At 44.2% G+C, this 27,517-nt stretch overlaps 1 protein-coding gene across 2 annotated transcripts; it reads left to right on the forward strand.

The window, feature by feature from the left end:
- The first annotated feature begins 48 nt into the window (after nucleotides 1-48).
- On the forward strand, nucleotides 49-26,675 carry EHHADH (enoyl-CoA hydratase and 3-hydroxyacyl CoA dehydrogenase). Of its 2 annotated transcripts, XM_054835032.1 has the most exons (8): nucleotides 49-166; nucleotides 7,053-7,156; nucleotides 7,882-8,054; nucleotides 9,480-9,591; nucleotides 9,887-9,991; nucleotides 14,042-14,083; nucleotides 16,092-16,433; nucleotides 24,060-26,675. In XM_054835032.1, the coding sequence occupies exons 1-8, from the start codon at nucleotides 93-95 to the stop codon at nucleotides 25,328-25,330; spliced, it is 2,223 nt and encodes a 740-aa protein (XP_054691007.1). In that variant the 5' UTR covers nucleotides 49-92; the 3' UTR covers nucleotides 25,331-26,675. The 2 variants fall into 2 exon arrangements, with proteins under 2 accessions (XP_054691007.1, XP_054691008.1); XM_054835033.1 differs by lacking the exon at nucleotides 14,042-14,083.
- The last annotated feature ends 842 nt before the right edge of the window (nucleotides 26,676-27,517 follow it).

Raw genomic sequence — 27,517 nt, forward strand, 5'->3', positions numbered from 1 at the left:
GGGACGGCACCCACGGTCTGGGCGTCGCGTCCCGCCCCGGGAAAGGGCCGCGCTCCGGGCGGGGCTCCGGGAGCCAGGGCAGAGCGGCGGGCATGGCGCAGTACGCGAGGGGCGCCGCGGCCGTGGCCGTCATCCGGCTCCACAACCCCCCGGTCAACGCGCTGAGGTAACGGCGGCCGCGGCCGGTTCCCCTCTCCCCCAGCCGCGGCCGGGGCTCCCTGGGCGGCCACCCCTGCCGCTCCTCTCCGGGCTGCGGCCCGGCCCGGCCCCGGCGCTGCCCTCCCCGGGGAGCGGGACGGGGCAGGCTCCGATTTGCTTCCTTCCCCCCCGCGCCGTGTCCTGGGCAGGTTGCCCGATACGAACCTCTGCCGAGGAACCCCTCCAAACGCACCCGGGTACCTGCACCAGCCTTTGCAAAAAAAACCCCATCCTGATTTTTCCCATGACTTCTGCTTGTTCTTGTAATTTCTAGTGGTTTGTGGGGTTTTTTTTGCAAGAGAGGTGTCAGGCTCATCAATCTGTACTTTCTGTCATCTCCCCTGGAAGCCCTTTAAAAACTTCTTGTATTTCTCATCATCTTTAAGCATAAAGATGATGCTTCCAGCCAGAAATTGCATAGCAGACTTAGGCAGTTCAGCAATTTCACCCTGGAGTTCCTTCAGAACTCCTCTCAGATTTACTGCTGGTTTAGCCGCTGGCCCCAGGTGCTCCACAGTGCGTGCATGGCAAGTCCCTACACAGGGGTTAGGGCAAAGGGCTTTGCAGATAGCAGGCATGGTTCAGTGAGGAGCTGGCACCGGGATTAAAGCACTGCCAGGGCTGCCAGAAGTGAAGGCAGTTCATTTGTCTTTTAAAAATGAGTAAGGGATTGACCTCTAAATACTGATCTTGGTCAAGAAGGGCTCCAGGCAATCTCAAACACGAGCTGGTGAAAAAGTTGAAGACCAATCTGTAGGAGCCCCTGAAATTTTAGTTTTTCATGTGTTTGAAAAGGACTTTTCTGCTTCACATAATTTGTTACAAGGTGTGTGTTTTAGTTCCTTCAGTTCTGAGTACTGCATAGGCCCTTTTCAAGCAGCTGTAGTTACAGAACAGTTCTTCAACAGTCACCGTAGTGTCTATTCAATGTATATATTCACAAGCAAAAAAATTCCACTGCAGTTATGCTCGACTTCTAAACCGGAAAGTTTGTTAAAAAGAAGCTCAAAGAGACAAGTAGGAGCATGAATAGGAAATACAATCTGCAACTCTTCTGTAGCAAGCTACAACGCTCTGCAGTAACTGGCAGTGCTCGCTCTTCTGTGGCAGCAAAGTGGAGTGAGATCATAATTATCATGAGTGAAAAAAATATCCACTGACAGCCCTGCAGCACAAAGGCCCCTGAGAGACCCAAGTACTTCCTTCACAAGGCTCAATTCCCTTGTGACGAGCTCCATAACACGACCTAAGATGGGACTGCTGGGATCCTGGCCACGGTTCCTCACAGCCTCTGCTCGGTGCTCCTGTGACAGGCAGCGAGCTAGCTCGAGGTGCAGACGTGAGTTGGTTGGGGTTGGTTTTTCAGCCAGCCTAGCTCTCTGTATCAGCTCCTTGTGCAGTTCCACAAGGGACGGAGTAGGAGTACATGGGTAAGGATGGGAACCTCCACAGCACAGATTTAAATCAGTTAAGCTGCAGTGAAACTGTAGCTTGAGACACGCCTATGGTCTTTGATTGCATGTCAGGGTAATACCTGGTTTAGGAGGGATCAATAATAATCTCATACTTGCCATGGGGTAGTTTTTAGCTGAGCCCTGGCTATAGCTAGGAAAGAGAGAGCACTCTGATCTTTGTATGTTCCTGCTGCCTCTGTATACTTTACGTACTGGACCATAGGGGAGCAGGTTTGTGATTGCTGTTGGAAACATTTGACTATGTAGGAGACAGCAGGCAGTGAAAGTTACAGTCAGGAGCCATCTCATGCGATCCCGAAAATTTAGTTTCACAGCAGGCACAGATGCTTTTTAAAACGCCAGTGGGTTTTTTCCTGCTCTGCTCAGCCTCACTCCTCTCTCCCCATTTTACGTGGCACTCGGTGCCGTTAGCCCAGCTCCCAGGCCATCGCCCTGGCTCTTAGCACTTTAGAAGCCACTGGTGGGAAGAAATTTGCTTTCTCCTGTCTGACACCATGCGCTGCTGTGCAAATACCTCCTGGGTTTCCTGAGGAATGTATGCTGACTTGTGAGTCTGGCAGCAAATTTGGCTCCCACACACCGACTGCCCTTCAAAGCTCATCTTTCTCTCCGCGAACAAAGGTGACGTGTGCCAAATTTGATTTGGGTTTTTTTTTCCTGGTTTGCAGAAGTTTCGTATTCAGAGATCTGCAGTTATGAGACCACAGCATAGAGAGAAGGGATTTTGATATGCAAAAATCTGGGAAGTTTTGGGGAACAGACAGACAAGACTTGCAAGGGAAAGGACCAGCCACACCTTATTAGCAGATATAGGCTGCTGGCACTGAAAATTAAGAAGGATCTGGAAGAGTATTTCAACATTTGAGCTGACAAGTGCAGAAAAGCTCCAGGGATGATAGGGTAGGACATTGGGTAGGGGAGCGTACGCATGGGATTATATAAAGTATAACGGCATAAGAGTCATGAACAGAAGAGGCTTTCCCTGGCTGCTGGGATTGTCCTTCTGAGCCCCAATCAGCATAACGATCAGAAAATGTAAAGGACATTAGAGAAGCTGCAACTTTGGATGGGTAGCAATGATGGGAGAGTGTGATTACCTGTGTTGGACTGGATCAGCACCTCATCAGGATGAGCTGCAGGGAGACAATTCTGGGATGCAGTAAGTGTCTGCTTCCTAAAACAACTATTCTAAACCCCTCAAGGCAGGATTCCAGTCTGGGTTTGGACTTAATTTACATCCATGACTCTGTCCAAGCTATATTAGACTACTACACAGCTGGATCTGACACTGAGGCAGAAGAGAGCAGACCAGGTAAACTCAGCACACAAGTACTCAAGAAGGCAATTAGGTAAATACCCAGCAGTTAGTGCAAACAAAAATGCTACAAGAAGCTATCCAAAAAGACAAGAAACCTGCAACAAGGGTGGAGGCTGGATTGTTGTTGTTTGGATTTGGGATTTGGGGTTTTTTTTAAGTTTATTAGAAGCCCAGGTAAACTGTTCAGCCAGCAAGTGATCTGGTAAAAGCCTTGCATGGCTTGATGAGAAAGCTAAGACAACTAAGGGAAAAGTCTGATTGTTTTAAGAAGTGGAAAGCTTATTCAAATAAGGAGAACAAGAAAGCCTATAAAACATAACAGGAGAGACGTAAACTGGATATTAAGACTAAAAAAAATATAAAGAGTGGATCAAGGTGTGCTAAAAAAACAATAGCAAAAAGTTCTCTAAATTAAAAAAAATATAATCCAGGACAAGCTTACAGGATGCCGAGCTCAAAACTGGCAGTTGCAGCTCAGGGAAGGGATCCTTACCTTTGATAGTTCTGTGAAATCATCAGCTTGATGTGCCGTGGCAGCCCAAAAAGCCCACAAAATATTGGGTACCATCAGGATGTATGTTGAGAGCAGAGGACATCTCTTTTATGAAATATAAAACATCTTAATTGTTGTACATAGTTCTGGATTTTGTGTTTGTAAGGATAGAGACAATCCTGAAAGGGACAACCAAAATAACCCAAGGGATGGTACACTGCGTTAAGAAAGCGGACTGAAAAAGTTGAGTGTCATCAGTTTGGAGAGGAAAAGACAATAAGGTCAAGGTTTACAAAATCATAAAGAAAGTAAATAAACTAAAGGCATAACTCTTTACCAAATCACTTTAAAGGTGACTAAGTAAATTTTCAGGATTTTCTTAATTACTTTTTTTTTTTAAATGAAAGAAGTTCACATTCACAAACCCTAGCTAAAATCTGAAATTATTAAGGTAAATAATAAAACCTCATTACAAATCCAGCACATCATCACTGCAATGAGTTTTGTGCAAAATACAAATAACCTGATGTGGTCACCTACAAGAATATTCCCTTACCCTGGTGTGCATGTGTTCTTTAACAGCCCCTGCGGTGTGTTTCTGAGACCTGTAACACTGAATCACCTTGGCAGAATTTCTTTTCTTGCAGTTAAAATAGCGTACGTGGTGGAGCTGACTACATAGCATGGGACTGAGCGTTGATTGGAATGCATGGGGTGAATTTTTGCATTGTCACTATTAAATGAATGACACTGTCACAGTAATGAAATACTTATGCAAATTCTGGTGACTTTTTGTTTCTTTAATGCTCTAGCTGTTTGAAGTTGTGATACTCTTGAGTATTTTTATGGTTTTACTGTCATATATTTTACTACGATACTTTCATCGAAAATTACATCTTTTAGTACCAGTTGTAATACTTGAGTTACCAAGCAATGCAGCCTGTGCATTGAACTGTAATGTATCCTGAGGCAAATGTATTGCTCCACCTTAGAAGACCAAGGAACTGCAAAAACTCTGATGTTTCTTCCTTTTTGTCCCACAAAAAAAAAAAATTCCCACTGGGAAAAAGTTGTATGGAGGGAGAAGAAATATTTATGCAAGTACAGGGTCAAGTTATTCCCTGGCAAAAATAGTTGGGTTAATACAGGTCCTGTGGGTATTGAACTATTATTTTGTGGCAGCCTCGATGACTAATTTTTCTTCTGGTAGCAGTATGTTGTTGTAAGTGCTAAGGGCTTGTAACTAATTTCCTGCATAAAATCCTGAACCCTTCCATTTAGTGCAGACAAATCTTTTATATGGGCATTTTGCATCTGCTGACCATGTGCCCTCAACAGGCACAAAATTGCCTTGATTGCTTCTTCTCTGTTCCCAAGAGAATTGTGCGGGTTTTTATACAATATTTTCAAACCAGTAACTTAACATTTATTCAGAATCCTGGTACATCCTTTTTGCCCCTCTTTGCACCATGGTTTGCAAAGTGCAATGACATTTCATAATGGTTTTCCCTTAAATCTTCCAGCTGCTGGGTGAATTTGGTATTTCTGTGGCCTGGCTCTCCACTGATGCAAAAAACCAGCCCTCTAAGAGCCCCCAGCACTGGGTGCAGCCTGTGGGTCCTCCTCAAATAACGGCAGCCACAGCACTTGATATTCCAAAGGGAGTGAGATAAAACCAATTTTTTTTAATATGTATTTCTCCCCACAGAATATGAAATCATTTATTCAAATTGGAGAGGCTTTCATATTCTGCTACATGGAACTATGTTTACTGAAAGGATCGTTACCAAGTCACCTAGTAGTTTTTCTTTGTCATGGCCAAATTATTCTCACTTTAAGTTTCAGCTTTCAGAACCATTACTAATGTCAAACTTCAGAGTTGCCTTTGACATCCAGATGAGACAATTGGTACATAACTGGCTGTTCTCTCTCCAAAAAATAACACTCCTCTCAGTCTCTGGTTGTCAGGTCTCGGGCTCCCACTGATCTTTCTGTGCAGCAGCTGATCCTGGAGACCCCCCTAGACAGCCCCCCTCAGCTAACAGCCCTGATTAATAGACTTTGCTAATAGCTTCTCTTAATTTTTGATTTCGAAGGGGGAATACGCAGAGGTCAGCTGGCAGAACTTCACGCAGCTGGCCTACAGGAAATTTCTTGGGCTCCCCAGGTTTTCCTTTTCAGTCTATGGATTTCCACTCCAATGCTGCAAGCTGTTGCCTTATGTCAATATGTGATCACCCACACTGGACACACCTAGAAGTATTATACATGAGTACAGTGATACATTTTTCATCTACTTCATGAGAAGTTTCCTTTTTAGATGAAATGCCCTCAAGTCTATTGAAAAACACACACAAACTGAGTATGCATCAGACCTTTCTATCAGTTCTTTTTAATTTGCATGTCTCCTCTCCACCAGGCATCAACAGAGCTCTGCTCCCTTTTCATCAGCCACCATGCGTACATGTTAAGCTGGGCTTACAGCTTGGAGAAGGTCTAAGAAGGGAAGCTGTAATTATAAAGGACTGGGCGAGCATGTATGATACTTGAGTATTCTTCCAACTGGTTGTGGCTCAGATTTTCTGAATCAGAGGCGTATCTACACATGTAGTATATATACACACGCGCATAGAAAAGTCTCTCATAAAATCTATATACACTGACATACTTACAAGCGTGTATATGAATATTTTTTAGTATCTAAGTTATATATACACAATTTGTGTTAATATTGCTATTAATAAAGTGTTAGGTGTTAATGCTTCTCTTTTTACCTACCATCATCTTTATTGTCACTGTTCTAAACCAGACTGTACTCTCCATATCCATACACACACACATATAAAAATTAGTTTCTAAGCTTCAAATGCAAAGTGGGCATACAGTCAGGTCAGATTTTTTTTTAAATATCTGATTTGTAAAAGCACTATTTATTCTTTTACTATTTCATTTTGAAGTTCTTTGTTAATTCTTTGCTGGCCACGTTTACTGCTTGTGCCTGTGGAAGTATGTTCAGACAAAAGACAACATTCTATGTAGTGTTTTAGGTCCAAATCACTTTGACAGGATCCCACACAAGTTGAAGGCTGGACTTATATACAGATCTTCACACGGTAAAAACATTATAATCGTCAGCACAGCACCAAATCTCTGTTGGGTTTTTGAAAGATAGCTTCTCATCCCTGGAGCTCCTTTTCCCTTTTTAAAAGTTCTTAGATTGTCAGTGGCTTAGCATTAATTACTTTTAAATTATGCTAAACTGTTTTCCTGAAAAAACAAATGTTTAATTCATAAAGACATTTTCAAAAGAACATTTCCCTGTGCTGCTTGCTTTGGAAACAGCAGTGTCATAGCCAGAAGATGGCTCTCCAGGAGGCGACTGACAGGTCAGCAGGCATAAGCTTGTTGGATTTTGGAGCTTGCCCTTGAAGTAAGAGGGAGACTAAGGAAAGGATGCACCCGGAGAGGTTGTGGCAGAAGACAGGCTGGGGAGGAACCTGCTTGGACATACTGCTCATTTTCACAGGGACACTTGGTATTTATAACACAGACCTCTAATTTATTTCAGTTTGACAGTTCTCCAGGCATTAGAGGATGGGCTGAAGAGAGCAGATGCAGATCCTTCAGTGAAAGCTGTTATGATTTGTGGCGAAAATGGGAAATTCAGTGCAGGTAAGACATTTTTCATCAAACACAGCCTGAGAAAAAGAGGAAACACTCTCCACCCACGATGTCTGAAGATTCTCTGCCTTGTAACACTGCTGATACAAGTCCTGTTTTGGCTGGAAATGGCCACAGGACAGTGGGCTTTCTCTCTTCTGCTGTGCCACAATTGACATGGGCACATGACAAGCTGGGCTGTCCAGGGCAGAAATAAGCTGGTATGTTCACAGTAAACTGAGGGACAGCTGCTCATCTCCCAATATAATGGTGCCTCCTTACTCTCCATAGCTTTGTTTAAAATCTCTGGACCATCAACTGGTCCAGTAAAATGGAACGTACCTGGGATGGAGCAGTGGTAGATCTCCTCCAGCTGTAGAAACCTGGGACACTAGGGAATTTCTGTGGAGCTCCTCCTTGCTTGTTAATAGTAACTTGCATTTAACTATTCCAGACTCAGGGGTTTTTTATTATTATGCAATCTGCATGATCATTACAGTTACGTGTATTTTTGTACTTAGCCTTCCCCTAAGCTCTCTGAATAGGCTCAAGGAGCCAGGGTTTCTTGAAGGTGGACCCAGAAGGGGTTGATTCCCGTTAACCGCTCTCCTGCCAGCAGCATACTCTGCAAGGACTTGACCATCTGTGAGCAGCTATGTTCAACAGCACAGACAGGAGGATTGTTCCAATCGCTGCCTTGCCCACTAATTCCTCTTAATCTCTTTGTGCTAACTCAGGAGCTGACATTCGAGGATTTTCATCTCCAAAGAGACATGGTGTTCCCTTGGGCCCCATCATCTCTCTCATAGAAAGGAGCGAGAAGCCAGTGGTGGCTGCCATTGAAGGCATTGCCTTGGGAGGAGGCCTGGAGGTGGCACTTGGCTGTCACTATCGGATTGCACATGTGAAGGTAACACACACCACGAACTAGAGAGGCCGGTGAAGGTATCAGGAGCCATGTACCTATGGCCATGGACAGGGTGGGAGACCGCTCCCGAAGAGCAGTGGGGCAGCATGCCTTTCCTGGGATCATCTGCCCAGAGTAGGGGGGCTTTATAGCTACATGATACAAGTCTGTGTGCTCAGACATTCTTCACCTACACCACCACCCTTGACATGCTTTCAGAAGTCTTACTAAATAACTAGTTTCAAGTCATTTCTAAATATAAAAAATTATTTGTAGCTAGTAGAATAAGATGGCTGCATAGAAACTTCAGTAACCAAGTGTGAATTTGCCCTAGGTCTCAGTAGTCATTATTTATATTCTGGTGTAGATGGCTGTATCTTACTGGCTCATGCAGCATGGCTGGCTCTTATTTCCTCCTCCCTCCCCAGCCCTATGAATTTTGCATTTCTTGCTAATAGTGGCCTATTTTCAATAGGTAGTCAAAACTCAGCTAGCACAGAGCATTTATGGTTTGATTCCCCATGAGCATGAACCAAAAGACATCTTTAAGAGTCTTCTAAGGAGTGATCTGTGGTCTTTTTTCTTGAATCCCCTCCTTCAAGACTCAGGAATGCTGAACTACCTTTTAGCAGTACCTGGTCTCCTTATAGAGATGCTTCACTGCTAGGACCATCCCCTCACTTCTGCAGTGCGAATCACTGCTTCTCCGTGACAGTGTGGGTTGCTGCAACAGCATAAAGACATATTCTACATCACCCTATATGCCACCTAAGGTGGGTGCCATAAGTAATGGTCTTAAAGTGACTCCAGATCTCTTAAAAGCTCAATGGGAAATGTAGAAACTATTTTTTTTTTTTTAAACAAGGCAACAACATCTAGGTAGATTTTTAAGAGAAGACAAGACCCCTCTCTTCCTGCTGCCCATAGCTTCTCTGCCATAACCCTGCTAGATGTCAAGTGCACCAAGAGCCATTTGAAGGAAGCACATTTGAAGGAAAATCACAGAAGAGTTCAGTACCAATGTTCCTTTACTAAACTTCCAAGAATTAGAGCAGGGAGATAATAGTTAAGTTAGAGTGCCCTCCAGCATTTGGTAACAACTGCTTGAAAGCATTAGTTCACACACGCGTCAATCTGGGGGATGCTGTTGGCCCCACAGCTGTCCTCTGGTGCTGTGCTAGCACACATACATCCACTGAAAGGTGATGTTGCTCCTGTGTATTTGTACACAAGTGCTTGAAATGGTTGAGTGGGCTTTTGTCTTAAACATCTTATGTGGCAAAAAGCAAGGGTGAAGTTTCTGTGTAGAAGTTTTGAGGCTTCCTAGAGGAGCAATGCATGAATCAAGTCTGCTTGTCTTTATTCTGCTCAGTTTGTAGTTATCACTCCTTCTGATCAGATTTGTTGTTGAATTTGGCTTCATTTTAGGCCCGCATGGGTTTGCCAGAGGTCACCATTGGGTTACTTCCAGGTGCTGAAGGCACTCAACGACTACCCAGACTGATTGGGGTACCAGCTGCTCTGGATATAATCACTACAGGTAAAGGACCATGTCCTGGCCTTACTCTCTATATAAGAACATGGCATTGAGTCATGCCACCAGCTTGGTCTAAAAAACATGAATTTCTTTTATCTATGTAGTTGCTTGGGTTACAATTCAGCTTGCTTCCACTCATGATGGACTAGGAAAGGGACATACATGCTTCTGAGGCATGCAGTACCTGTTGATGAGCATGTCTCAAGCCAGCTACGCACAAGGCATTTGATCAGATGAAAGAGAATGAGGTTGCTCATCATGCCCCACTGCAGTCACCTTCCTTCTCTTTTTATGACAGGAAGACACATTCCAGCAACTGAAGCACTGAAACTGGGCTTGGTTGATGAAGTTGTGGAAGAAAACACAGTTGAGGCAGCAATTCGCTTCGCAAACAAAGTGATTGGTGAGAAAAGAATTGTAGCAATGCCAAGAAATAATTGGTGATGTTTCAGAGCTGGAGAGAGTCAGAACAAAACCCACCAGTTTGTTCTAATTTATATGCTCCATTCATTGGGTTTGGCATCCATGTAAGATAGAATTAATTGCAGAATTTGTTTTCTGTTGTCTGAAGTGAAAAAATTCAGATACTGGAAAGCTGCAGAAATTCAAGTCAGGATTTGGAGAACAAATCCATATCAAGTCCTCCTGCTTCTTAATTATATATCCAAACTCACATGCTCCTCTGGGCTGCTGCACTCCACTGATTTAGGGGAGTATGTGCTCTTTCCATATATAGTTTTGGACCAGAGCTGGTATCACATGTATTCTGGCTGCACCATCAGTAGTGGCTGATGGAAAATAACTTTCTCCCTCTAGGGAGGGGCTGGCACATCCTCAGGCCAACCTAATGATCCACAAGTCTGATGGGACTCCGTCCCTAATCCTTTAGCTACTATGTAAGAAAATGGCCTGTGGAGTGATTTTTTTTTTTTCTCCCCACCTTAGAAATAACACAATCAAATTCACTGGAGTTAGCACAGGAAGAGGAACGTTCCTTGTGCAGCACAAAGAGTGTTGCCTTGAGAGAAAACAGAATATTTTTTTCGACTAACCGCCTTGTACCTTTGGATGGAAACAGACCACTGAATTCCACCAGGATTTCCTCTGGAGCTCTGTCACAATGAGATGTGTGCAAGGAAGCAAAAAAAACCCTTTCTGCTTTGATCACATGGCCTTTATAGGCAATGCTTTTCCAGGCTGGACTGCTGCTTTTGCTCCTGCCATTCTCTTTACTGCAAACAAAGCCCTTTCTTCTCTGTAGGAGCACCTCTCCTGTGCTAGAAGTTGAAGCAGCCTAAGCTTTGTCCTAGATGACAGTGCACCATACAAAAGAGTTCAATGAATGGGCTATTCTTAAAGATTAGTGTCATGTATACTTCCCTACACCTTGAGATATACCAGGTAGGTGCAAAAGGGTATTCTTTGGCTAGGTTTTCAGGAAGAGCTGCCCTTCCTTCTCACTGTATTCATCCTACAGTATTTTTGGTCTTCATTTTTAGTGCAGAGTTATGACACAGGCAGTCCTCTTATCTTTCCCTATATGTAATCAGACTATTTAAATATAATTCTTTAGAAATATGTACTTCACTATTGCTTCTAAGAAAAACAAGGATACTTTGGCTCACTGATTTTGTCTGTTTTGAATGAGAACTCTGTTCCTCCATCTGTTGGGAGAACAGTAAAGTATTACTGCTCTTCTAGGCAAATTAACCCAACAGTGTTCCCTCCGATGTACCCTCTGGGCTTCCAAATGATGCCCTACATAAGATCTATACCAGTATTGATGGCAGCAGCACTGTATCATAAAATGAGTAATAGATACATTGCTAGAACTGGCAAGCCAGCAAGCATTCTGGATTTCAACAAATGCTATGTGAAATTGGGTGAAATTTAGATATTCGTATGCTTATTTCTCCTGTGACAGACATTGACAACGGTCAACCGCTGCACAAAGTCAGCCCGACCTTAGATGAGAACCTCATGAATGAATCATTGAGTGCACTATTCCTCAGTGCAACTCGCATTCTGGAACTTATGCCCACTACCAGCAAATTCCTCTTCTGTAACCTCATCTTCATTGGAAATTGTCAGTACCAAGAAACATTTTTTGAGAATTGTATAAGCACACAAGAATCCTAGCTGGATGTTCAGCAGGTAGCCTGTCCCAGTCTCATTCATTATTAGTGGTAGATTTTCTATCTGTTTATTGCTGGTTTGAGTTACTCCAGTAAAAATGAGTAATGTCATTGAAGGTGTTTCACATCACACTATATACAGACTCCAACAGGACTTTAAAAATGCTTTCCAACAGCTTTACTGGCATTTACAGTACGTGCTTTGGCAGTGAAAATACTGGCAAGTCAGCTAATCTTTATTTCTTTCCTGCTTGGAAAATTTCTCATTAGGTCTTGCAGAAGACCATAAAAAGTTTTGATGCACCATTTAGCCTTGGGTTACCTGATAATTTGAAAGAAGGGTGTACCCAGAGTCCATATATTCCTTTTGAGTCTTTCGTGGTTTTGGCCTTTGCCTAAAGTTAATATAATTCTCTTGCCATAAAGACAAACCAGCACTTTTATTTCTCTACATCAAGCACTAACTCAGGGCTGCAGAAGAGATGACAGTCTTGCATAGCTGCTCTGGGTTTTTTTCACATTGAGTTCTCTTGTCAGTGAACATTTTTCAGATAATCTTAATAAAACCAGGGACCAAGTTGCACAGAAAATGCCATCACAAGTCCACTGTCTTTGTATGGCATGTAGCATTTTGTTTCTGATGAAGGTTTTTGTTTGGGGTTTTTTTTATTTTAAACACAAGCCTAACAATTGCTGGCTTCTTACAAAGCAGTCTGGCTATATAACTAGTTTTGTCACTGAGGGAATTTGTATTCCTGGGAAGGCTGTACTGCAAGATAAGTCTCAAAGAATCAATTCCAAAATTATTTTCTTCTAAAGCTTTCTCAGCACTGGAGCTGCAGTATCTCATGGCAAGAGATCAGTCTCAAATGACTGGCCTTACTGAAGCAAGGGTCCTTGATTATTTTTTTAGTCCACAGTTGACAGAGCTACCTTGATGGTAGGTATGTTGGGAAAGCATCTTTGTACTTTTTTATGGATTATTCCTAATGAAAAACACCTTCAAAAGGAGTTCTGAAACAGTCCTGTAGGAATACATAAACACAGTTACTGATTCTAAGTTAAATTTTTCATTGGAAAACAGTAATTGTATATTGCAGATAGGAAGCAAGCATATGTTCCTGGCCTTCAGGCAAAAGAAAAATACCTTCACTTTTGAAGGCATTTTTTAGAAAGAATAGGAGATAAATCCTTGGAGACAAGGAGAATGTTCTTTCAGTAAGTATGCTTGATTATCTCACTGCACTAATTCAAAGCTGCATTACATAATTTGTCCACCTGATGGCATCACAAAATTGAAAATTTGCTGTAATTGCTTGTGGCAGGCAGTACCTTGCAGTTGATAGTGCCTAGCTCTTGCTGACCTGCCGTAGTCTTCCTCAGCTGGAGGAGAAAATGGCTGCTGATCCTCTGCACAGCAGACTTCTTTGAAGCTCTCCCTTTGTAGATAGTTATCCACCTGCTTTCTGATTGACCTTTATCATCACCTTGGAACACAAAAGTATCAATGGCTTGCCCCAAAGAGCCAAGGAAAATCAGTTCAATTTAGATGGGCTCAGGCCCCACACGTGTTAAACTGTGTGGAAAGATGATTACGAGTTTCTGACTGTAAGCCACCTAGGAGTGACTGTGGAGGAAACATATGTTTCTTCTGAGTCTCATAAAACTCAAAGGAGTAACAGATTTTGCTGTTAGGTAATTGCATGCCTTAAATGGAGACTGTTGGAGAAAGGCTTTCAGTTACAGTTGCAAGGGCCTTTAGTGCATCATCTCTGGGAAGATGTACAACGTAAAGACATTCTAATCTCTCTCCAGGGCTCATGATTCTGGCTGCCAGCTTCTTTAGGCAGAAGGTCTAGCAAAGCGTCCTTTTGACACAAGCAGAGCTTGCGAAAGGTCTGACACAACTTGGACTTGTCCCTGGCAGGTCTGGGACCACTGCAGGCCTGAGGAGCAGAGGTCCAGGTTCAGCTTTGTTTCTCAGCAATTCACAATCAGTTCACTGCACCAGGAAGACTGTTAGACTAGCCCTGCCTCTTCATGTGGAGTCCTGTAATATCCTGAGGGTTTACAACTCTGAGGTGATTTTTTTCCTTTTTTTTTTTTTACTTTAAATAACAAGATTTGATATTGCACACTTACATGTTGCTTTTGCTGATAGAAATTTTATAGATTGATCTGTCCTTTGTGCCACCTGGACTACAAACCCTAGTAAAACAAAGCAGGTAGCTGTGCTAGCTCCTGTGCATGGACAACACTTTTGCCTGCAGCTCTGATGTCTGATACTGTTCATCACATTCCTGCTGCTTTCATTTCAGAAATCAAGCCACAGGTGTCCCACACTGATCTCTTCTTCCCAGGTTTGGATTCAGATCATTTTTCCTGTTCATAAATATGCCCTTTATTAGCATTGCAGAAGCAAAGACACTGCAGAAATACTTAGCAAAACCTATTTAGCTTACAACTAAATAAGAGTTTTATTACAGAACCCTGAGGAGAGTTACTTTTCTTTTTCACTCTGAGGAACTGTCTCATGTTCCCCATCAGTATTTGTGCTTACAAGTACTATCTGAAGACCAAGTTTAAAGGCACCCAGTAGTATTCCTTTTTTACCAACAGAGATGTCATATGAAGTCCCTTCATCTGCCCAGTCTTAGTTGGCCTTCCAGCCATCAGATCTGCTTTCTGGGACAAACCTCAGGTTTCCTCTTGTGGTGAAACAAAACCCACTATTTAAGTCCTAAATAAAGGGCTGTGGATAAAGAGCATTTCTGGGTTAAAAACATACATTTAGGGGAAAAACAAAGGATTCCAAAATAAAGGCACATTATCCTGACTAAATCCTGCAATACTGGCAGATACAAACTATACTCACTGTCAACGTGAAAACATTATTTTTATGAACTCTGATTACAAGGGAAGCTACTTACACAGTGAGTTTCATCTTTTAATGTTCTCTAAAAGGCTTCAATTAAAAAGCCTGAGCTCTGAAGACCATTATTTCAGGAAATCAATATCTCAGCTCACCCTAGAAACTCATATTTCTGTTTCTCTTAAACATTGCTAAGTCTTGGAGAAAAAGCTAGAGTCATAACACATTCTTTGAGCAACCACGATTGTGGTGCTGCCATTATTCCTGCTCTTCAGCATCCTGTGTATGATTTCCTGCTCCTGAGTCTTCTGCTGATACACTGCCACTTTCCTAACTCAGACAACAGGAAGAAAAAGGGGAGCGGGATGCAAGATGCCACCTTTGAAGGAAGCATGCTCCTGTGGCAGAGCTCATACAAGAGAAACTATGGCACTGAGACTGTATACCAGAGAGCTCCTCAGGATAAGGTTCTCATTAGAGGGGGCTCACCCATCATCCTGCTTTGGTGACAGTCCTGGGTGCTTCTGGGAACAGCGCTGCAGCAGTCAATGCAGTAACATCACTACACAGTTAGTTAACGATCTGGATGTGGCTACGATGACAAAAGGGCCTTTGTGAAAATGTTGGAATATTAAGGGGATACATCCTGAATTTCTGATCTTGTTCCTCCATGGTCTTTACTGAGGCCAGCTGCTGTTAAGAACATGGGAACAGCCTGAGCATGGCCAGATCAGACATCTCCAGCAGGCACCAAGGTTTGTACTTCTGAAGAAGATGGAGAGGACTTCAGCCTCTGAAATGTAACTAACTTCTCTCAATGAAAATCCTTTCTAGGTATCACCATAGCAACCTCAGTCTGTAATGAGCCTAATGTATTTGTGTGGCTGCTTGATTCACCCCTTGCTGACACAGAAGCATGAACTCCCCCTTGTTATTCACTTGCTCCCCAACTCATGCTGTGTGAGCTGTCCTCTTGGTCAGTCCCAAAGTGAAGAGAAGGACTCCTGCTGTCAGGGAAGAATTGAAGTCAGGGTATACTTCCCAGTCTCTCTTATAAATGCCTGGGTCAGGACCACAGCTGGAAAGCATCTGGCTAGCATAGTACTAAACAATACTGGAGGAAAACTTTAGTACTGTAGCTTGTAGAAAGAGCCATATGAATGCGGCAGCTGGGACCATGCAGTAAGAGAACGGGAGAAATCACGGCATTCTGTGTAACTGAGAAAAGGAAGGAGAGAATTACTTCTTTGAAATTGAAATCTTGCTTTTTTTGAAGTCTGAGAAGGGACTTGAAAAATTGTAATTGTCAGAGCAAACAAAGCTAAAGAGAAATGTCAGACACTTTAGTTCTAGACCCAGATCACTGTGCCATGCAAGCCCTAATGCAGTGAGCTTAGAAGGAAAGAGGTAGACTGCGTTCCCAGTCTATGTAGAAAGGGGTGAAAATCTTCCAGATGTGGATGCTGTGTTCTGTAACTCCATTTTTCTACCCCCAGGCCAGCCATTGGGACCCCGCAGGCTCAGTCTGAAGCCAGTTCCAAAATTGCCCAACATGGAAGCATTTCTCAGTGAGGCTCTTGTGAAGGTGAAGAAACAGGCCCACGGGTGCCTGGCTCCAGAGCTGTGCTTCCAGGCAGTCAAAGCTGCCACAGAGCAGCCCTTTGCAGATGGAGTCCGGAAGGAGCGAGAGCTGTTTAACATCCTGCTGACTTCAGGCCAGGCCCAAGCGCTGCAGTATGCTTTCTTCGCTGAGAGAGAGGTGCAGAAGTGGACAACACCCAATGGAGCTTCGTGGAAAAGCACTTCCCCTCAGCCCATCCGCAAAGCGGCTGTGATAGGTAAGGGAATGAAAAAGCTGTTGTGGTTGCTGACTGCCCTGCTAACAGCAGAGCTGAAGGGGGTGGGATGAGTATAATCAGGTTTTACTCACAGCAGAAGGCTGAAGTGGGATTCCCTGGCTGTCACTCACCAAAGTCACTGGTACCATCACAGGCAAAGATACTCCACACCCATCAGTGACATGCCAGGACAGAAGTTGTCACTGCATTGGTAAGCTCAGAAATTCAGACGGCAACTCACATCCCACTAGATTGTTACCTGGTGCCACCTCTTCCTTTGGAGGAATAACTTCCTCTCACTTCAGAGACAGCTTCATCTGTGGACCATAAGCAGTCTGTTCCCTTTTAAATACTGCTACGTTTAGTCCTGGCTTTGTTCCATGTTATAAGCATGTTTGCATGAAATTCTCCTCCTCCTGGTCTAGCTCTGTACTGCAAGTGCATGTGCACAGAGTTACTCAGGGATATATTAATATAAAAATGTTTTGACAGCTGTATTTTAAGAAGATTTCATCTCACTGGGATCCACTCCTGCCATTTTGTAGCCCAGCAAGATAATGCCTTCATTAATTTTTTATAAGAACAATTTAAATAAAACCTTTGATGCACTGCTGAGATTTAAAAAAAAGTATCTTTCAGCTCTGCCTGTTGATAGTAGTGCTCAAAAAATGGTTAGACAAGTAATGGAGCACTTGGAAAACATCCATTCTGTTTCAGAGAAAACTCACTAGATCAACACTGCTCTTTCTGGATACTTCTCAGGCCTTTTGTATTCTGCAGTGAGCACTCTGAAAGCTCATTTCAGGCCACAGAAACACTTTTTTTTGGAAGTTCCCTTCTCTTCATTAGCTGCCATGCCATATTTTTAATGAAAATTATTTTTAAACATTGGTCCACAAACCTTGTGAGGAGGATCCGTGGCTGTTACAGCATTCAGGTAGAAAGGCATGAATTATTGGCACATGAGTTGAAGAGCACAGTATTGTGGACACATGCAATCCCAAACAGGTCAGTCCTGGAACGTCTGCTTAGGCAGGAAGGGCACATGTTGAAGTTTTGTAGGAAGGACCAGGTGACTAGAATAGGCATTCTTCACTACATACTGATAAATCACACCAGAATAATGCATTTGCAAAGTCCCAATCACAATGACAGTTTAGCCAGAAGGGCTGTTTAGATCTGATCTGCTTGTTTTGGTGCTGTAACTGAGCTAGAGGTGATTCTAAGAACAAATGCAATCTCTATTTGAAAGTTTCTAGTAGAAACATAGTCTGTGTCTTATTTCGAAACTCACCTGGCTGGGCTACATCTCCCATCCCTTGGATTAAATATTTGCATCTCACCTCCAGACAGGTTTCTGAATTCTGTTCTGAAACTGCCACAACCTCTGCCCCTCTGTTTCAGTGGTTTTGTAGCTGGTTACAGACAATGCTTACATTAACCGATACTTTTTGCAAAATAAATAAACTAAGTGCTTTGATACTTTTGCTGCAGAGGTCTGTCACACCCTGGTCCTTTTCATGACTCTGAACTTCAACATTTCTTAAAGCACACATAGCCAAAGTGGGAACAGTATTCCAGGAGTAATTATGCTAAGACCAGGTACCAAGATGTTTCTTCCTTGCTCCTACTTAGTATGCTCAAGGTAACAACTTGCTCAACTTTCATATTAGCCATGTTCAACACATCCTGTTACTTATCTACTGGCAGGGAGCAGCTGCACCCCAGGGATAGGAAGCCAATGGCAGTAACACCTCCCAGGGGACAGAACCACAGAATCTTTGAGGCTGGAAGGGACCTCTCAATGTCATCTTGTCCAACCCCCCTGTTCAAACAGGGCCACCTAGACCCAGTTGCCCAGGACAATGCCCAGACAGCTTTTTTTAATATCTCCAAGGATGGACACTCTACAACCTCTCTGGATAACCTGTGCCTAGTCACCCCCACAGTAAAAAAAGTGATTTCTTATGTTCAGATGGAACCTCTCATGTTTCAGTTTGTGCCCATTGCCTCTGGTCCTGTCACCACGGGCTACTGGAAAGAGTCTGGCCCCATCTTCTTTACACCTTCCCCTCAGGGATTTATATACATTGGTGAAATCCCCCATGATCCTTCTATAGGCTGGAGTCACAGCTCTCTCAGCCTTTCCTCAGAAGAGACACTCCAGTCCCTTAATCATCTTAGTGGCCCTTCACTGAACTCACTATCACTTTTGTACTAGAGAGCCCAGACCTGGACACACAGGTATGGTCTCACCAGTGCTAAGCAGAGGGAAAGGATCACCTCCCTCAACCTGTCAGCAAGACTCCTCCTAATGCAGCCTAGGATACCATTAGTTGTCTTTGCCACGAGGTCACATTGCTGCTCATAGTCAAGTTGGTGTCCACCAGGACCCCCAGATCGTTTTCTGCAGAGCTGCTTTCCAGCCAGCCCCCAGTATATACTAGTAGATAGGACTATCCCTCCCCAGACACAGAACTTCACAGTTCTCCTTGTTGAACTTCATGAAGTTTCCTATCAACCCATTTCTCCCTCTGGATGGCAGCACAACCCACTGCTGTATCAGTTATTTACAGTACCTGAGCAAGGCAAGCAGGGCAGACCCAGGATCTACTAGAAGTAGAGATGATCAAGCAAAGTTCACATGACAATGCAGGTCCGAGGTAAAGTTGGGAAGCCAGTCTGCAGGCTGAGATCTGGATTAACAGCAAGACACCAGAACTCCTTCCTCCAGCAGAGCTTAGGAAGGAAGTAAAGGCCTAAGGCTCAGCTTAAATGGGGCTGCGAGGCTGATGGGCAGTGTGGGTGGGTGGAGGCTCCAGGTGTAGCTGCTGAGGGGCATTAGAGCTTGTCAGTGCACTCAGGGCCTTGACACTTACCAAGACTCCTAATGCCTTTTCTGAATCAGTGCTTCTATCAATACAGCCCCCACAGCTATAGCTTGCTTTGTTTATGCCAGTTGTTCGTGTTATACTTCATTTGATAAGTGACATCTTTTTTGGAGGTTATTGATCACCTCCTTTTAACTCTGAATCCCACACCGTATTAAGTGTCAGTGCTTTCCATCACTTCTTTTTGCCACTCTGCTGTGCTTTTTCTCCTCCTTCTGGAAGTTTTTCCTCCTATTTTGCCTTTTGATATCAGTAAAATTGCAAGTCCACTAGAGATAGGCGTAGAACATGCCAACACAATTGTATTTTTTCTTTCAGGCTGCTGTAACAAAAAGCCATTCTCCAGCCAGTACCATGCTGTATCTCATAATTTCACATTCCTGATCTTAAGTAAAGTCTTGCAGCACCAGCAATCAAAATCTTAGGGATGATTTTTGAGGATCTGACACCTTTTAAAATAGTGCTGCTCATCCATGTAAGTATTGAGTCTACCTAGGTGATCCAGGGTCTCTATATTTTCACTGCAGAGAGGAGGGCAGTCAGAGCAAGGTGTTGAATCTATTTTGGAATGTCAGAAATCATGCAGACCCCATTTTCCAATAGACAGAGCTGTGCTGTTTCACACACCAAACCCATGTTGCATTATGCTGCTTCTATCTTTTATCACTGCACAGTGGGAAGCAACTGAGAAGATCACGTTGACTTCCTCTTCCTTCAGTACCTTTTCCATAGGCACAGAAGATCTTTAAGGTATGGAGGCAGTGCCATGAATGCTAGGAGAGCCTTGCTTTGTGGCTCCCCTGTCTATGCAATATTAGCAGGAACTTGTTGGAGAGAGCTGGCACATCACTTACTGACCATGTCTTAGATTCAACATCAAGGATGATCTATCATTTTTGTGGGCTCGCTTGACAGACAGCATTGCTGAGGAACTGGCAACCATTCCTGTGCAGTGCTGCCTTCCCATCAGCAGCCCTTCCCTGCAGTTTGCTTGCTGGAAGACTGATACGCAGGTAGCACCACCTGTGTGGGATCCCTCCTGCTCCTGGTCTAGCTGTCCTTGACTGTCTTCAGCCACATGCTGAATGTCACCTATTTCATTTGCTTCTGCTTATTCTGAACTCTTGGCTCCCATCTCTCTCCACTTGCTCTGGTTCCTCATCACCCAGAAAAAAAGTTCTTCTCTATCCCTTCTGCAGTCTTCCCATAGCTCCCTGCTTGCCTTGAGTATCACATTATTTCTGCTTGAAATTAATACCCTGAAACAGAGAAAGCAGCAGCTCCAGTCTGCAGCAGTCTGCCACCGCCAATTGCTCATTGTTGTTTTTAACAGGAAAACTGGAACAGTCTTTGCATGTTTTTACCAATCTATAAAGTCTCATTTCCATTGCCCGGCATTTTAAAGTCCAAATGTTCATTATAGTTCAGAATATTTCCCACTGATCTGTATTTCTCCAGTGTGTGACTGTACATGAGTTGCTTTGAACATATTTCGAGTTAATTTGTTTTGAAATTTGTTTTTAAAGTCCTTCAATTAATTTTGCATGATTTTTCATATTCTAAGTACCTCATGTGACAGATCAATAATTAACAGTCATTATTCACTCAGCTTGCCCAGCAAATGGATTTGTCATATCCATATTTGGCCTGAAATTACATGGGTTCAAGTATAGCTTTATTTATATGCCAAAGCTACATTTCACAACAAAAGACCAGAAGCAAGATGGCTAGACATTGTTTTTTTTCCTGAAGCAGATTTCAGTCTTCTTTTGAAAGATGTGCCTTGGGCATGAAAGATGGTAACACAGCTCTGAAAACTGTCCCCTGCATGGAAGATAAGAATATAGGCTTTTTTCATGGTTTTGGGGAAGTGAGAGCACTATTGAGGAAGAAAATGGCATGTACAGTAGAAATTCTGGAGTAGTTCCTAGCCGTGTTTTGGTCTGTGAGATCTGAGCTGAGCATGCGACATTTCCCTTTCTCTTTGTTCTGCAGCCTTCCACACATGTAAGGCCCAATGATTCCCTACCATTTTTTCTGCTCTAATGTATTCTTCCCCAAGATCACTCGGCTTTGTAAAATTGAAAAGGGGAGTCCTCAGAAATGCTTCTTTCCCTGCTAGATAGCCAAATCTCTCCTTAGTTTTATAGCCCAATTTTAGACAATATTTCCAGGGGAGTCATGCTGTGCAAGCTCTAATGTAACAAAACCCTTGGGGCTTTCATTACTCTCTCTGCCAGCTTCATTAAACATCATTTCATACAGGCCACTGAAGAGTTATGTAGTAAGTTGAGAGACAGCTTTTCTAGGTCAGAAACAAGCTTGGCAAGCTCATATCTTATCTATAAGCCTATTCCCGTGGCCTAGAAAGTGAAGTACTACAAGCATGTATGCCTGTCTATCGTGGGATGGCTGAAACCTAGGTGGGAGTATTCATACTACATGTGGATGAAAGCTAACGGGAATCGGCTAACACCACTGCAGAACTTCCCTTGAAAAGAAGGCTGGAGAACCTCTGCTCATGGAAGGGGTTTTGATGTAGGAAGAAGCAGAGAGAACTGCTGAGATTTCAGTCATGAGACCGAAGGTGAGAGGAAGAGGAGTTAGTGAGGCCCAGGATGTGTGCGTTATTTCTTTAGGAGCGCTTGGAAATTCTAGGGAGAAACCCCAGGTCTCCACCCTGGAAAGGAAGAAGAGACTTCAAGAAGGAGCCATGAAGAACCCAGCTGTGGAACTGCAAACTCTTGATGTCTCAAGAGAGCCTTAAAGATGGGGCTGGGCTTGATGGATATGCATGAGGTGGTGAGATACCCTCCCGCACTGTCTGAGAAGGAAGCAGTCCTTGTAGCTCTCCAAAGACAGGGAACAAACTGTCTCTAACTGTCTCTGCTACCACATCCACACCTCTGAGTACTGAGCACAGTGGGAGCAGCTATTTGTGTTTGGGGTTTTTTCAGTCAGCAAACCATGGACACTGAAATACCAAGAACTGATTCGTGTTATTCGAGTTTTATTTTCAAATTAGGTTTTAGTAGTACTTGATTATGAAGTAGCAAATCTAATTTCCTAGAAAGGAACTTCGGCATTTGCTTGGGAGTGTAATGGTTTATAAACAGGCTGCCAGATAGTGATGTCTGTAGAAACGATCTTGTAGCTAAGCAGGGAATATTTTTGATGTCTTTCGTGTACACAAGCTGAGGGTTGACAGAACTAAACCATGGGTGTGTAGCTTGCAGGAAAAACTTACGACCTTGTTTGACCTTGATTGTTGGAACTTAACTGATGACATAATTTCAGCTCTTCTTTACAAAGCTGCTTTAGACAAATTTTTTAATCCCCTTGTTTCTGTTTATTTGTTTAGCTGAGTTTCATTTGTAAACCTGGGATTAAAAAAATCATTTTTACAGAATTATAACAGACTTGTACTTTGTCTGGTTGTTGCTTTATTTAGGATATTAATAATCCTCCCATTCAGATGCTTCGCACTTTTAAAGCTGGTAAAATTGTGCTGACCTTCTCTTACTAGTTTGCATTAACTGAGTCTGAAAAACCTCCATCATGGGAGAGCAGGATAAATAGTGTGAGTTGAGTATCACAGGAAAGTGTAAGTGTGCAGCTTCATTTAATGTAATAGAGGGCAGAGCAGGTGGAAGGGCTCAGGAGGAGGTAAGGGATCAAGCCAGTAATCTCTGCACTGGTATTCCTGGGGGTATGACCTGGTAGTAGCGCATTTATGGATCTTGGAGAAAAAAAGTACAGCTTGAATGCATGCTCGGTTACAGGAATTCCGGGCAAGCACTTTAACTGTGTGGTTGGACAAGGAAGACAGCATCTTTGAGACTCTTCAGAAGTTAGGAATGGCCTGTGTTGGAGGACTGGGAGAGTTCCCAGTGGGCAGAGATCCCTGATATAAAGTGTGAACAGCAAGCAAAAGGCTACTGGTGTTCCAGAGTGATTAAAAAGGAGATAGATGTTGAAAACTGGATTAAGAACACTGTGTTAGTTCTGTCCTGTTTGACCTGGTGACAAGAGACATACGAGACATTAGAGACAAAGTTTAGAGAACATCAGTGTCCAAGATCAGCTGAATTTTGTTTGCTTCAAAGATTACACAGTGAAGTGCAGAGGCAGAAGAGGAGGGGACAAAGAGAAAGCTTGGAAGGAGGGAGAAACCAATTGTCTGAGCTTTGCTGGTGTTAAAAATCTCTGGGTGCGGTGTGTTTGCTTACACTAATAGTCTTTTTATGAGTGCCCATAAGGACTATCTCACAGGAACAGAGAGGCACCAATATCCTCAGGGTAACGCTTGCTTATGGAACTGCCTGCTAGAAGGTGTGAACAGGGTTGAAGCTGAAACTCAGATCTCCTGGTTTTGATCCCCAGGTTGTCTCTCTTAAGTGATACTGGTTTCCATAGGTATAAAAATTTGCAGGGAGAAGACATGAATCACATGGCCTGCACATGCTGGAGTGAATCCAACTGATATTTTGTAAGCTTGAGAGGACATTAACTTGCCTTTATGTCACTGCTTTTCAAACATGTAGGCTCACTGAAAGGAAGAATTCACCTTCCTTTTTCCCAGTCTTCATTTATTTTGTTCTATCTGTGCACCACTGATTTTTGCATAGGCTTCTGCTTTTTATCCTGGAGATACAAAGGAAGTGCTACCGTCAAGTGATTAATTGTAACATTTTCTCTTCATAGTCTCTGATTCTGTCTCTACTTTTATCCCTAGGGCTGGGAACAATGGGCAGAGGCATTGTGACTTCTCTGGTTAAGGCCAACATACCCGTGGTAGCCCTTGAGCAGAATGTGGAGTATCTGAACATGGGAAGAAAAGCTGTGATGCTTCTTTTGGAACGCGAGGCTATGAAAATGGAGCAGGGTGCCCAAACCCTGGATTTCCATAACCCTGCACGTCTCCAGTTCACTGTGGACTTTGATGTGTTGCATGATGTAGATCTAGTCATTGAGGCTGTGTTTGAGAACATGGCACTAAAGAAGGAAATATTCCACAAGCTATCAAGAATTTGCAAGCCAGGGGCCTTTCTGTGTACAAACACGTCAGCCCTGAACGTTGATGAAATAGCTTCTGCCACGAGCCGCCCACACCAGGTCATTGGCACACACTTCTTCTCCCCTGCTCATGTGATGAGGCTATTGGAAATAATCTATGGCCATCACACTTCGCCCACCGCCATTGCCACTGCTGTGCAGCTAGCCAAAGCACTGAAAAAAGTTGGAGTGGTGGTAGGGAATTGTTTTGGGTTTGTTGGGAACCGAATGATGTTTCCATATGTACAACAGGCAGTTTTCCTTGTAGAGGAAGGAAGCAGACCAGAAGCTGTAGATCAGGTTCTTGAAGATTTTGGGTTTAAGATAGGACCTTTCCGAATGTCTGATCTTGCTGGGCTGGATGTGGGCTGGAGGTCTCGAAAGGGCCAGGGTCTCACCGGGGCCTCACTGCCCCCAGGAACACCTGCCCGCCAGCGGCACGGCCATCGCTACAGTCCACTGCCTGATCTTCTGTGTGAAAACAGCAGGTTCGGCCAGAAAACTGGCAAAGGCTGGTATCAGTATGAGAAGGCAGGGGGCAGGACAGCCAAGCCAGATCCATGGCTTCACAACTTCCTGGCCCAGTACAGAGACACCCATCACATCAAGACCCGCTTTATAGACCAGGAAGAAATCCTGGAGCGGTGTTTGTTTTCCCTCATCAATGAAGGGTTTGACATCCTGGCTGAGGGGATAGCAGCTGGCCCAGAACACCTGGATGTAATTTATATCAATGGCTATGGGTGGCCAAAGCACCGGGGGGGCCCCATGTTCTATGCTTCCACCATCGGGCTCCCTCGCATTCTGGCTAAACTGCAGAAATACTCCGAGGCCCACCCTGATGTTCCTGGGCTACAGCCCAGTGCCTTTCTGAAAAAGCTGGTAGCTATGGGGAACCCTCCCCTCAAAGAGTGGATGTCCTACCAAAGCCGGCAGAGCAACAAGCTGTGATTTTGTTGATGCCCGCTATATAAATTCAGTGGAGGCTGATCTCATGAAACAGGTGCTGTAATTGCACTGTCTTTTCCAATCAAAACCAAAGTGCTACAGGCTCGCAAACAATGTCACTGACCTTCCTGGGCCTTTGCAGAGAATAACTTTGGCTGATGATTGATCTCAATCTCCCTCTCACTGCAGGTAACCACTGCCATCACCCAACCATCCCACCACCAGCCTTACCCGCCTGCTTTGCACATCGCTGCATAAAGGCTCCTCTCATTTTGCTCTGCCTTCAGCTCTTCACAGCTGTACATCTCTTCCAGTCTGTATTTGTGGAAGGGAGGGAGCAGCATCCACAGCCCACAAAGCAAATCAGGGTAGGAGACAAAAGAGAGATGGTCACAATTCACCTGAGACTGACTGGATCTACCAGATCCTGCCCTAAATCTGTTTCCCAGTTTGTTCAGGCCCAGCTCCCCTGGATTCCCTGGCTCTCCCAAAGACAGCCAGCTGGAGCCTGCTACCTTCCCACTGCGGGGGGAGGGATGGCACAAGGGGCACAGCACTTTTACAAGGTAAAGTCACATGAATTGGAGAGAGCAGGCTTCGGCAGAGAGCAAGGGGCAGGGCTGGTACTGTCCCTCCTCCCTGCTGCAAAGGAGATTCCAATAAATGACAGAAAAGCCACAAAGGCATTGACCTGACTAACCTGCCCTGTGGTGTTGGCTCACGACTGGCCTTCTGCATCCAGACTCCATCCTCCGTTATGATTATCCCCACCCGGCTTTGTCCAAGCAGAAACATCTTCTGGCATGTCTTAAGTTGCGATCACCCCCCTATCTTGCCTGCCTACAGCTACCAGGTCTTGGGGCTCTGCATGTTCTAATTGACCAGACTGAAGCCTGAGCTGGCACTTACGGGTTCTCATGTGGGCAGAGGGCACACTGAGAAGTACACAGCTCAGGAGCTGCATAGGCAGGAACGTTGCTGCAGGTAGGGAGGTGGCAGATCTCTAGCAGAGAGCAGAGGGAGAGAGACAAACTTGCTCCAGGCTTGATGCTCTGGGACAAAGTCTCCCATTTCTCGGTCTAGTGAATGTATCTTCCAGTCCGGTCTGGGGAATAGGTTCATCTGGGTTCCCTTCTCAGGAAGATTATCACTGGATGTCTAACTTTTGGGGTTTTTTTCAATAAAAGTGCTTGGATTATCTAATGACTGTCTAATCATATGATTATATCATATGGAAAAGCAGAAAAAGGAAAATGTGCTTATTCTTTCTTTATACATACCTCCATTGCTTCTCTAAATGGTAGAATTAAATAATTTTTCTGTTTGTGGAGGGGTTCGTGTTTGAAAAGGCTGCATGCTTCTTTTTTTCTAACTATATCTTACTTTGCCCTTTATCTATCCCTGTCCTTCAGTGGGTGAGGGTGCAAAAATGAGGGCAGGAAACCCTTCAGAAGTCACAAGCCAACCCGAGTGCTTGGTTCCATGGAGGATTTTTCTCCAGGACCAGAGAAAGCTAACTCTGGGCCCAGCGAACTGCTGCATTTTTCCCTCCTGAATCACTTGTGTGCCACAGCTGAGAGCAATCCAGCATTTGCTCGAAGGCGAAGCGCTGCTTCCATGCGAGCAGGCTCCGCGTGACATGTTACACAACAGCACTGGCTGGTGCTGGCGGCTGTCACGTCATCCGGCAGGACAGCTCTGGACACGATGCACTGCCCGGGCTAACATCCCCCTCTCCTCTGCCTCGTGCCGTGGTGTTCACCCGTACTGGAGATGAGTTGGGAAAGGGCAATTCCCCTTGCAGCAGGAGTGGGCTGCAGAGGAGAGGGCATGCCCTTTCTCTGCAGGAGAGATGCTGGTCTCAGGATATCGAGACCCACCAGCTTCTACCCCATGGCCAAAATGCCTCTCCTCAACCTGCAGCACTTTTGTGCTGGTGCGTTTGATGTGCCCGTTCTCCTTCTCATCTCCCCTCACCAAAATTACTGAGAACAGAGTCTGTTCACACTAGTAATGTCTCTCCTGACAGAAGTTCATTTGCAAATGCATATTGACCGAAGCAGCACAGCATTGATTGGTCTGCCTGCTTTACACCCCAGCCAGCCATCAGTGACATTGCTGGCACTGAGAGGTTGCATTCGCAGCTCCAAGAGGGCAAGCACGAGGCAAGGCTCCTGGCAGAGCGAGAGC

The sequence above is a fragment of the Grus americana genome, chromosome 9 (genome assembly GCF_028858705.1).
Source record: "Grus americana isolate bGruAme1 chromosome 9, bGruAme1.mat, whole genome shotgun sequence".
Classification (NCBI taxonomy): Eukaryota; Metazoa; Chordata; class Aves; order Gruiformes; family Gruidae; genus Grus; species Grus americana.